General features: G+C 46.2%; 1 protein-coding gene across 7 annotated transcripts in view; it reads right to left on the reverse strand.

The window, feature by feature from the left end:
• Positions 1–9,997, reverse strand: part of DNAJC18 (DnaJ heat shock protein family (Hsp40) member C18) — a 34,333-nt gene extending 24,336 nt beyond the window's left edge. The window contains exons 1-5 of one of the 7 annotated variants that reach the window (XM_055113007.2): positions 9,904–9,989; positions 9,193–9,275; positions 7,797–7,994; positions 4,920–6,534; positions 2,868–3,054 (exon numbers count right to left, since the gene is read on the reverse strand). In XM_055113007.2, coding sequence (XP_054968982.1) covers positions 2,868–3,054; positions 4,920–4,959 — 227 coding nt within the window. In that variant the 5' untranslated portion in view covers positions 4,960–6,534; positions 7,797–7,994; positions 9,193–9,275; positions 9,904–9,989. Of the gene's footprint in view, positions 1–2,867; positions 3,055–4,919; positions 6,535–7,796; positions 7,995–9,188; positions 9,276–9,903 lie in introns of all 7 variants that reach the window. The other 6 variants (XM_055113010.2, XM_055113012.2, XM_055113008.2 and 3 more) reach the window with 6 other exon arrangements.
• Positions 9,998–12,500: the final 2,503 nt, after the last annotated feature.

The following is a 12,500-nucleotide window of genomic DNA, read 5'->3' on the forward strand; positions in this document are numbered from 1 at the left end:
CACTTAGGCTCGTCTTGAACTCCTAGCTTCAAGAGATCCTCCTATCTCAGCCTCCCAAAGTTTTGAATTACAGGCATGATCCACCACACCCAGCCTCAACTATATTTTCTTAATTTCATTTTTTTATTGTTCATTGTTAGTATATAGAAAAATGATAATTTTTGTATATTGATCTTATATCCTGTAACTTTGTCCAACTTGTTTATTAGTTCTAACAGTATTTGTGTGTGTGTGTGTGTGTGTGTGTATTCATTAGGATTTTCCATTTACAAGATCATGTCATCTGTGGATGTAGTTTTACTCTTCTTTCCAATTTGGATGGCTTTTATTTCTTTTTCTTGCTTAAATGCCCTGGCTTGACCCTCTAGTACAATGTTGAACAGAGTGGCAAGAGTGAACAGACATACTTGTCTTGTTCCTGATCTTGGTGGGAAAACACCTAGTTGTTCACCTTTAAGTATGATGTTAACTGTGGATTTCTGTAGATGGACTTTATCAGGTTGAGGAAGTTCCCTTCTATTCCTAGCTAAGTGTTTTTATTATGAAAGAGTGTTGGGGCTGGGCGCAGTGGCTCACACCTGTAATCCCAGCACTTTGGGAGGCCGAGGCGGGCAGATCACAAGGTCACGAGACCATCCTGGCCAACATGGTGAAACCCCGTCTCTACTAAAAATACAAAAATTAGCTGGGCATGGTGGTGCGTGTCTGTAGTCACAGCTACTCAGGAGGCTGAGGCCAGAGAATCGCTTGAACCTGGGAGGCAGGGGTTGCAGTGAGCCGAGATCGTGGCATTGCACTCCAGCCTGGGTGACAGAGCAAGAGTCCATCTCAAAAAAAAAGAGTGTTGGATTTTGTTAAATGCTTTTTCTGTACCTATTGAAATGATCATGTGATTTTTGTCCTTTATTCTATTAACATGGTATGTTACATTGATTGACTTGTGTGTGTTAAACAATCCTGCAATACTGGGATAAATCCCACTTGGTGAAAATATATAATACTTTTTACATTGCTGTATTTGTTTTACTAGTATTTTATTGAATATTTTAAAATCTATATCCATAAGGGATATTGGTTGATAGTTTAGACTTCTCATGATATTTTTGTCTGGTTTCGGTTACAGAGTTAATACTGGTCTCAAAGAATGAAGCCAGCTGGGCCTGGACTTTTCTTCATTGGAAGTTTTTTTTTTTGTTTTTTTTTGTTTTTTTTTCAGACAGGGTCTCCCTCTGTCACCCAGACTAGAGTGCAGTGGTGCTCACTGTAGCCTCGCCCTTCCAGGCTCCATCAATCCTCCTACCTCAGCCTCCTGAGCAGCTGGAACTGCAGGTGTGCACCACCATGCTCGGCTAATTTTTGTGGGGTCTTTTTGTTTGTTTTTTATTGTACTAATGAAGTTTCGCCATGTTGGCCAGGCTGGTCTTGAACTCCTGGGCTCAAGTGATCCTCCCACCTCAGCCTCCCAAAGTAATGGGATTACAGGCATGAGTCACCATGTCCAGCTAGAATTTTTTTGATTGTTAATTAAATCACCTTATTTGTTGTAGGTCTACTTGGGTTTTCCTTTTTTTTTTCTTTTTCTTTTTTGGAAATAAGGTCTCTGTCACCCAAGCTGCAATGCAGTGGCACTACCATAGCTTACTGTAACCTCAGATTCCTAGGCTCAAGTGATCCTCCTGCTTCAGTCTCCAAAGTAGCTGGGACCACAGGCATGTGCCACCATGCCCAGGTATTTTTTTTTCTTTTTTTAGAGATAATGTATTGCTGTGTTGCCCAGGCTGGTCTCAAACTCCTGGTCTCAAGCAATCCTCCTGCCTCAGCACCCCCAAAACTCTGGGATTACAGGTGTGACCCACCATGCCTGGCCTCCATTTTTCTTGGGTCAGTTTCAGTAATTTGTGTCTTTCTAGGCATTTGCTGATTTTATCTAGGTTATCTAATTTGTTGGCACACAATTGTTCATAGTATTTAGATTGGTAGGGATATCCCTCTTTCTTTTTTTTTTTTTTTTTTTTGAGAGACAGGGTCTTGCTCTGCTGTCCAGGCAGGAGTGCAGTGGTGCGATTATGACTCACTGTAGCTTCAACCTACTGGGTTCAAGCAATCCTCCTGCCTCAGCCTCCCAAGTAGCTGGGACTACAGGTTGGTGCCATCACACCAAGCTAATTTTTGTATATATAAATTTTTTGGAAGAGAGGGGGTTTCACTGTATTGTCCAGGCTGTCTAGTTCCTTAAGGTAGATTAGGTTACTGATTTGGAGTCTTTTTTAAAAAAATAAGCATTTAGAGCTATAAATTTCCTTCTAAGCACTGTTTTAGCTGCATCCTATACATTTTAGTACGTCGTGTTTTCATTTTCACTCATCTCAAAGCATTTTCTAGCTTTCCTAGTGATTTATTCTGTGACTTGCTTGCTTATTAGGAGCTTGTAGTTTAATTTCCACATATTTGTGAATTTCTCAAATTTCCCTTTGTTTTTGATTTCAGAGAACATACACTGTATGATTTCAATCTTTTTAAATTTACTGAGGCTTGTTTTATGACCTAAGATATGGTCTATCCTGGAGAATATTCTATGTATCCTTAAGAAGAAAATCGTTCTGTTGTTGTTGAAAGAATGTCCTGTAGATGTGTGTTGTGTCTAGTCGGTTTCTGCTGCCTCTCTTAAAGTAGAAGCAGGGTAGTCAGTTCATGTTATACCCTAATATTCCACTTCTACTCAGTCTTCCCTCTGAGGTCAAGAAGCTAGTATGCTTCAATTATCATCATCATCATCATTATCATCAGTCAATACTTACATAGCACATCCAGGCACTCTTCTAAGCACTTTCCATAAAATCACTCATTTAATCTCACCACATGCTCACCTTTGTACCCCAAGCAGCTGTTCCTCACTATACGTGGAGTTCCCCTCACCCTGCCGGGTCTGAGTCCACTCATTCTCACACTTCTTTTCCTTTTGTGCCTTCATGCAGTTACAGCAGCCACAGGGGTCATGACTCTCAGGAGGTGTGTCTTCTGGGTATTTGTTTCTTCTAACTGCATCAATGTAAGCTGCAAAACGACAGCCCCTCCATTAGGTCTCCATCTGACCCTGAAAATCAACTTTGCAACCTGCCTTTCCTCTCTGGGAGGCTGCTCGTAAGCATGAGAAGGTAAGCATGATGGCCAGGGCTAGAGGTGTCATGCTGACTTTTAAGCACTCATACAAAGCTGAATAAACATGTTTCTCTGTGGTCCACGGTCAGAAGAGACACTGCTCGTAAAATAGTATTTTTTGTTGCAGTGCCTCCCACCCCTAAAATTTAAAGTAGAGAGGAGTTCAATTCTTTTACACTAACAATTATAGAACTAATATATACCAAGGAACTTGGCTAGAAGATCAAGAGGGCGGATGGGTAAGACCTACTCCTGACCACAAAGAGGTTAGTTTAATGCAAGCTTGTCCAACCCGCGGCCCACAGGTGGCATGTGGCCCAGCACGGCTTTGAGCTCAATACAAATTCGTAAACTTTCTTAGAACATTATGAGGGCCGGGCGCGGTGGCTCACGCCTGTAATCCCAGCATTTTGGGAGGCCAAGGCGGGCGGATCACGAGGTCAGGAGATCGAGACCATCCTGGCTAACACCGTGAAACTCCGTCTCTACTAAAAATACAACAAATTAGCCGGGTGTGGTGGCGGGCGCCTGTAGTCCCAGCTACTCGGGAGGCTGAGGCAGGAGAATGGCGTGAACCCGGGAGGCGGAGCTTGCAGTGAGCCGAGATCGCGCTACTGCACTCCAGCCTGGGTGATAGAGCGAGACTCCGTCACACACACACACAAAAAACAAAAAACAAAACAAAAAAAACATTATGAGATTTTTTTTGGCAATTTTTTTTAAGTTCATTAGCTGTCATCAGTTAGTTATTTAGTCGTCAGTTAGTGTATTTTATGTGTGGCCCAAGACAATTCTTCTTCCAATGTGGCCCAGGGAAGCCAAAAGATTGGATACCCCTGGTTTAAAGGGAGAAGATTCAATAACAACACCTGCAGAATGTAAAGAGGGTCATAAGCAATACAGTCAAAAGGGGCAGAGCACTCATGTCTTCTCTGGAGGACCTGAGAAAGGCTTTAACATCTTTCTTCCGCTTAACATCCCTCAGCTACCTCCACCCACTGCTCCTGGACAGTCTTCCTCTAAGTCGGCCTGGCTAACTCCGACGCATCCTTCTTGTCACCATTTGTAACACTTTCTGCAAGAAACCTACCTTGACAGCCAGTCTGCGTTAGGTGCCTTGTAAGTGTGCTCTCCAAATCCCTGACCTTGCTGTGTAGCCCAGGCGTTTTGTATTATTCGCCCGTTTTGTAATTGGCTGTTCAGTCGTCAAACTCTCTCAGTGGGCTGCGAGTTTTGTGAGCTAAGGGACCCATGTCAGTCAAATCCCCACTGCAGAATCAGCATTAGGCGGGGCACACAATAGGTATTGGATCAATATTTTTTGCCTGACTGTAGGGTGGAAAAGGCTGGTCCTGATGCCGGCTGGAGCGACATGATCAAACAGGGACTGAAGGTCAGGTGGCCCAGTTAGGCGAAAGATAAGGGCCAGGTTAGCAAGCTGCGGAGAGACCACAGCACCCCACGGGCCCTCCAGTCACCCTGGCACGGGCGGGGCCTGACAGCTGCGGGCCCTGGGCGGGGCACGGGCGGGGGCGGGGCTGGGGGCCGGAGGCAACAAGTCGTCACCGGTGACTCTGGGCTCGCGGTGGGTCCCCAGCTTCCCTACCCCATCCGCAACCCTACTCAGGCTCAGCATCTTTTCACAGGCCTCTATCCATCACCTCAGACCCAGGATCTCAGCCCTTGTGCGTCTTCAGGATCCTCATCCCTGATGTCTCCCGAACGCCGCCCTATCCCTCGTTCAGGCGGGGACCTAGTACCTTCCGTCCAGCGCTCCCCGCTGCCCAGAGTCGCCGCCATATCGGTTCCCAATCAGCAGGTCCGCCGAGCCTCCCCCGCGCCCGAGGCTGAAAGAGAAGGGGGCGCGGAGCGCGGGGCACGCTGGTCATTGTAGTCCAGTCCATATGAGCTCCCGGGGCACTGGACTACAACTCCCGGCAGGCTCTGCGCCAGAGACCGTGGGAGATGCAGAGAAGTGCTCGACCTTCGTCAGGAGATCTGTGGAAGAGTGCTGCTGCCAGCTGCCAGCTGCCTGCAGCACGGCTCTTGGCTTTTCCTCATTTGTAGAGTTGGGATAGTGGCTTCGGCCCTGCCTAACCCTAGGGACATCCAAAGAGGGGCGACTGAAGTCCTGCCTGGAAAGGGCTTCGCAAACTATAGGCTAGAGGGTGACAGTATGACTATTATGCTCCTCAGGGATGTCTTTTTGAAGCATACGCTAATGCCTGTTCTGTGCAGTCAATGGTAGGCCCTAGAGATTCAGAGATGGGTTTTGGGGATGCCGAACCCAGCCTTTGGAAGCTTGAGTCAGGAAAATAGAAAAGTGATGTAGATTTATGGGGTTGGAGGGCAATCTCAGTATGTCCCTACTGCCCCAGCTCCTCAGGCACTGGACATCAGAGGGTATCGGGGTGGAGAAAGAAGACATGGAAAGGTATTGGGGCCGGCATGAAGAGCCTCCATCTTTGCTGTTCCTGTCCTTCCTCCAACCCATCCTACTCCAACACCCCTCTGACACTTTTCTCCTCTCTTCCAGTCTAGTTATCTCTTTAGCCCATTCGTTTCTTTTCTGAAGGACCAGACATTGAGATTAGTAAAATGGAAATGAGGAAATAAATATTCTTGCTGTTCCTCATCCAGGTATGGATGGAACCTAGCAAAGAATAAAAGCAACACTTTCTTCATAGGTGGATGGCTACAGTTCATCCCCAAACAAAAAATTACCCAGAATTAACTGAGGTCTTACCCAAGAAGACCAAATCAATCATGATATCAACTAGCACCTACTTAGGCAGTTGGGGAGAGATGTATATTCCTGGACACAAACTTGGAAGGGTAAAAGCACCAAAGGGCATGCAGTTCCAGCCCTTGCCTACAGTCATGGCCCTGGCATCACTGACATTATGCCCACTTAAGAACTCAGAGAACGGCCGGGCGCGGTGGCTTATGCCTGTAATCCCAACACTTTGGGAGGCCGCGGCAGGCGGATCGCGAGGTCAGGAGATCGAGACCATTCTGACCAACATGGTGAAACCCCGTCTCTACCAAAAATACAAAAATTAGCTGGGCATGGTAGCGTGTGCCTGTAGTCCCAGCTGCTCGGGAGGCTGAGGCAGGAGAATCGCTTGAACCCGGGAGGCGGAGGTTGTAGTGAGCCAAGATCGCGTCACTGCACTCCAGCCTGGGCGACAGAGTGAGATTCTGTCTCAGAAAAAAAACAAAAAACAAAACTCAGATAACAAGGCCTTTCAAGTGGAAAAAGCACTGGTCTAGAAGTTGTATAGGTGTTATATTAATAGCTGGGGTTTTGCCACAAATCATTGCGTGATCCTGAACATCTCCTTTTTCCTTCTTCTTTGGCCTCAGTCTCATCACCTATAAAACGAGAAGGTTGGATTCAATTAGTAGTTTTGTTTGTTTGCTTTTTGAGACAGAGTCTTACCCTGTCGCCAGGCTGGAGTGTAGTGGCATAATCTCGGCTCACTGCAACCTCTGACTCCCTGGTTCAAGCGATTCTCCTGCATCAGCCTCCCGAGTAGCTGGGACTACAGTTGCACGCCACCATGCCCAGCTAATTTTTGTATTTTTGGTAGAGACGGGATTTCACCATGTTGGCCAAGATGGCCTCAATCTCCTGACCTTGTGATCTGCCCGCCTCAGCCTCCCAAAGTGGTGAGATTACAGGCGTGAGCCACCACACCCGGCCTCAATTATCAGTTTTTAAATTGAGGAATCCTTAAGGCTTAATGTGCAGATGTCTCTGGAATCTTCTATTGAGGAGTGGGAGCGGGGAGGAAGGCATAGCAGGGAAGGCACTAGCACCTCACCCTTCTTCAATCAAAGAAGCTCTGCTTTTTTCTGTTTTGTATTTTGTGGTCTACTAAAGGAAAGAAAACCTACATGTTTGAAAACTACCAAACCAGTTGACCACTAAAGGCTTGTGTCATTTGTAATATCAATTTCTCCTGGAACACTTAAAGTCAGTGTTCTTCCCTCATCTCCACCCCCATAAGCACTGAGAAAGTAACAGTTGTCTAGAAATTTGGTCATTTTCACTTAATTTAGGAGGAGGAATTTAGCATAGTGGTTAAAAAATCTGCATAGGATTGCCGTAGGATATAATAAGATAATGCTTGCAAAGCTTTTAGCACCTCATCTGGCATGTAGTATGTGTTTAATAAATGCTGACCACTGTTACAGACTGGCTCAGAGGAAGAGAAACCATTTTTTATAGTTTGACATTGTAAATTAGGAGCAAAGGGGTGTATATGGGGTATATCATAAGGTCCTGGATATAACTAACTGGACCCCATTCCTGTCTATCTGGCAATCATTACCTGCAAATAAGACAAGAAGCAAAACACTACCAAAAAGGGCTGGGAAGCTGCTTGTCCATGCACCCTCACCCCTGAATCCAGCCACTAAAACTGGTGATTTTCTCCCTTTCAGAAACAGAAGAAGATGGCAAAAGTGAACTAGTATGAGAAGGTTTTGGGTCATCCTAAATCCAATGAATTATGGATGTCCTTAAACTTGAGAGGCAAAGGAGGCCCCAGAACCATGAGATGAGTCAAAAGCTCAGCTCTAGGACACTGGACCTATGACCAGCTAACTAATCCACGGAGCAGTGTACTCACAGAAAGCTGGATCCTGAAGGTCCTTCTTGTGCTCTGCAGCTGAGGGACCTGATCAGGGACATCCATCAGGTGGTTGAATATAAAAAGGAAGTTCTTCTGGTTTGGGGAGGCTAGACCGCCTGCTCTAGAAGATGGACAGCTGAGGGTGGGATGGACCTTGGTGTCCAGGGGCACAGGGAAAAGGTCTGGAGGTACTACCTGGAGATGTTAGAATACCATGAAGTCAGAGGTGTTTGGCTGAGAGTGGGCTGTTAGAGCACTGTAGGGGTTAACTGGATTGAGAGGAGCAACTATGAATTATGAGACTATCTAGGAGCAGAGCCTAGGTTCAAGAGTATTGGACAAGATTTGGGAAGCTGGGGCCTCTTCCCAAATCTTAGCTGCTGTCTGGTAGCTAAGCATCCTCTCTCCTCATGCTCTGAAACCTTACATCCCCTTCTTTTCCAGACTTCTTTTCATTTACTTCTAGAACAGTAACAAAAATGGTTTAGCATTATGACCTTCTCAAATATTGCCAAGTATCCACATGTATTCTTCAGTTTGTTTACACCTCAACTAACACTTCTGGATGAATTTTTTTTTTATGATCGCATCACTTGGACTAACGCGAAACTCTAAAGCTCAAAATTAAGAATACTTCTGTGCCAGTTTTTGCTTAAACTCATCAACTAGTCAGCAAAAATAATCCTCACTGTAAAGTTCAATTTCTGTGTTTTATAAAAGAGGAAGCTGTGGGCCCAAAGAGTATAGGATGGAGATGCCAGTTGAAAAGGACCCGCAGGAAAAGTGAGAGGGTAACTGGGAAGGAGATAAGGGAAGAGAAATTGGGGTCTCCAAGGCAGTTCTCAAAGAGAAGGAGGTAGATGTGGAAAGAAGTTTGACGAAGAGAGAAAGGAGGACATCCACAAACCCAGGAAAAGACTGGTGGACAGAATCACACAGTGTTTTCCAGCACATTCAAATTTAATAGAGTAGTACTAGCTGGGCTTGGGGAAATTGTGTGCCAGAACTAGGTCAGGGGGGCCTGCAATGATCCTTCATCTGCTAAACCATTTTACCTTAGGGCCAGCCTCAGATTTCTCTCAGTTTTCTCCACTTACTTTATTTTTTTGAGATAGGGTCTTATTCTGTTATGCGGGCTGGAGTGCAGTGGCGCTATCACAACTCACTGTAGCCTTGATCTCTTGGGCTCAAGCGATCCTCCCACCTCAGCCTCCTGAGTAGCTGGGACCACAGGCACATGCCACTATGCCCACTATGCCTGGCTCTTTTTTTTTTTTTTAAGATATGGGATCTCACTATGTTACCCAGGCTGGTCTGGAACTTCTGGGTTCAAGCAATCCTGCCCCCGGGGACTTCCCAAGTGTTGGGATTACAGGCGCCTCCACTTACTTACATGTTGAACTGTAATGGATTCTTGCTGGCGATACTGAGGTTTGTCCTGTGCCCTATATGATTGAGATGCTGCCCCATCCAGGCCTAGAAGAAAGAAGCTGAGTAAATGATCCTCCTGTCCCACTGGGCCTGTGTGTCTGTGCCGGTTTATTGGTTGCCCTCCCATAGGATGAGGGAAAAAATGAGAGAAGGACATTCTGCAGCTAGCCCCCAATCCCCGCCACCTGTTCCTGTTTAAGGACCGTGTAGTCCTGTGTGAGAAAAGGGAGGAAGTCATCTTGTAAACAATCATCATCCTGTTGTCTAGACATGAAGGAAGAGATAGGGTTTCAAGGAAGCTGCAAGGGCTGCAGAAGGCTGCACTCAGATTTCCTGTCAGAGGTGGGGTCTTGGATTTGCATAAATAGTAGGCTTCTCAGGAGAAACCTCTCTATTAGAGTTTGCTCCAGAGCAGAATTCAGCATTTAATTCATCCTCAACCCCTTCCCAAAGGATAGAGTTACTTAGCAACAGGAAAATCCACATGGCTTATGTGGTACTGCGGTGTCAGTGTCAGGGTAAAAGCCTTTCAATCTCAAAGATTATTAATACCAGTTGTCTCCCTCTTCCCCCACATATAAACACCTTATGACTAACAGCTTATATATGCAGGTCATTGCCCAGAGTCAGAGGAAAATGTGTGGTTTTATAATGAAGATGTCAGCTGAGTTACCTAGAATGAAGCCCCATGTCCTTGACCTGATTAGTCCAGTATGATGAGCAGCTGTACTGAGTGCCCATGGCAGGCAGAATAACAACAGCACAAACAGAATCCTAGACATTGTTATGTCACCTGAAGGGTTCCATCCCAATGGTGGATGTTGGACCAGAAGTGGCTACTAAGTCATGTGCTGTTGGCTGTGAGATTTGAATCAAATATATATGAATTATTTAAAAAATACTAGCCAAGGCCGGGCGTGGTGGCTCACACCTGTAATCCCACAACTTTGGAAGGCTGAGGTGGCCGGATCACCTGAGGTCAGGAGTTCGAGACCAGCCTGCCCAACATGGTGAAATCCCATTTTTTGTACTAAAAATACAAAATTAGCCAGGCGTGGTGGCGGGCACCTGTAATCCCAGCTACTCAGGAGGCTGAGGCAGGAGAATTACTTGAACCTGGGAGGCAGAGGTTGCAGTGAGTGGAGATCGTGCCATTGCACTCCAGCCTGGCCAACAAGTGTGAAACTCCATCTCAAAAAAAAAACAAACAAAAAACAAACAACTAACCAGGTGTGATGGCTCACACCTATAATCCCAGCACTTTGGGAGGCTGAGGGGGGAGGATGTCTTGAGCCCAGTAGTTTGTAACCAGCCTGAGCAACGTAGCAGGACCTCATTTCTACAAAAAATTTAAATAAATTAGCCGGTTGTGGTGGCACATGTCTATAGTCCCAGCTACTTGGGAGGCTGAGGCAGAAGGATCATTTGAGCCCAGGAGTTTGATGTTGCAGTGAGCTATGATTGTGCCATGCCACTGCACTCCAGCCTGGGAGGCAGAGCCAGACCCTGTCTTCCCTCCCCTCAAAAAATACTGCAGTATTGCTTTCGTAGGTTAGGTGCCCCACAAAATAGACTCTGAGACGCTGAGATTTGCATACTAAAGGTTTCTTAGTGAGCACCCCTGGAACAACAGCTATGAGGAGTAAGGGAAGTAGGAATGGGGGCAAAGGAATTGAGGCAAGGGGTCCAGGTCTTCATCCCCACTCTTAGCCCCCATCAGCCAATCATCAACCAGCCGTGAGTCCTCAGCAGCCAACAATCCCACAGCTGGGGAACAAGCGCCTTGATCCTGAAGTGGGACCTGGGTGCTGGTGCCCTACTCCAAGCTGTCTGCTACAATTGCTCACTTCCCAAGTATCTCCATGTTTATTATCCCATTTTACCTAGCCACTAGCCTGTGAGGTAGCCAGGGCCAGATAGGGCGCATTCTTCCCTGTTAATACACAGGAGAAATGGAACTCCTGAGAATGTGAAAGGCTTGTCCAGAGCTGCCTGCGACTTGTCTCTGGCTCTCACCCAGAGTGATCTCTACTTAGCACATTGTATTCATTTTTTCCTATGTCCAGAGTCTATAGAACTGTGGAATGTAAGAATGAGAAAAGATAGTGAAGGCCAAGTCGTCCAGCCAGCTCACTTTAAAACCCGCCAGGCATGGTGGCTCATGCCTGTAATCCTAGCACTTTGGGAAGTCAGGGCAAGAGGATCACTTGAGCTCAGGAGTTTGAGACTGGCCTGGCCAACACGGCAAGAGCTTGTCTCTACAAAAAATTTAAAAAAATTAGCTAGGTGCAGTGGCTCATGCCAAGAGTCCCAGTTACTTAGGAGGCTGAGGTAGGATTGGTTGAGCTCAGGAACTCAAGGCTGCAGTGAGCCATGATTGTACCACTGCACTCCAGCAGTGGTACAAAAAAAAAAAAAAAAAGTAAAGATATAAGAGAACAGGCTTGGAGGAGGGGGACAATTGCACCCAAAGTCTGTGGCAGAGCCCAATCTTATGATCAGATTTCCTTCACCCAAGAGCCAGTTTAGATTACCTAGGAAGTGCTGGGCACAGTGTGTCATGCAGGAGCTACAGACATGGGCAGGTTACAGGCCCTGTCCTAGGGGATTTTAGAATACAGTAAGTTCTCTTCTCTTCTCCTTTTCTTTTTTTCCTTCCTTCCTTCCTTCCCTTCCTCCCTTCCTCCCTTTTCTTTCTTTCCCTCTCTTTATTTCCTTCTTTCTTTCTTTTTCTTTCTTTCTTTCTTTCTTTCTTTCTTTCTTTCTTTCTTCTTTCTTTCTCTCTCTCTCTCTCTTTCTTTCTTTCTTTTCTCTTCCTTTGTTTTCTTTCTTTCACGTCTTACCCTGTCACCCAGGCTGGAGGAGAGTGGTGCAATCAACCATGGCTCACTGCAGCCTCTACCTCCCAGAAGCAAGTGATCCCCAGCCTCCTGAGTAGCTGGGACCACAGGTATGTGCCACCACACCCTGCTAATTTTTGTATTTTTTTGTACAGACAAGGGCTTGCCATGTTGCCCAGCCTGGTTGATATGGTTTGGTTCTGTGTCTCCACCAAAATCTCATCTTGAATTGTAATCCCCATAACCCCCAAATGTCGAGGGAGGGATCAGGTGGGTGGTGATTGGATAAAGGGAGTGGTTTCCTCCATGCTGTTCTCATGGTAGTGAGTGAGTTCTCACGAGATCTGATAGTTTTATACGGCAGTTTTTCCTGATCTTGCTCACTCTCTCTCCTGTTGCCTTGTGAAGAAGGTGCCTGCTTCCCCTTCCA

This window comes from Pan paniscus, chromosome 4 (assembly GCF_029289425.2).
Source record: "Pan paniscus chromosome 4, NHGRI_mPanPan1-v2.0_pri, whole genome shotgun sequence".
NCBI classification, from domain to species: Eukaryota; Metazoa; Chordata; class Mammalia; order Primates; family Hominidae; genus Pan; species Pan paniscus.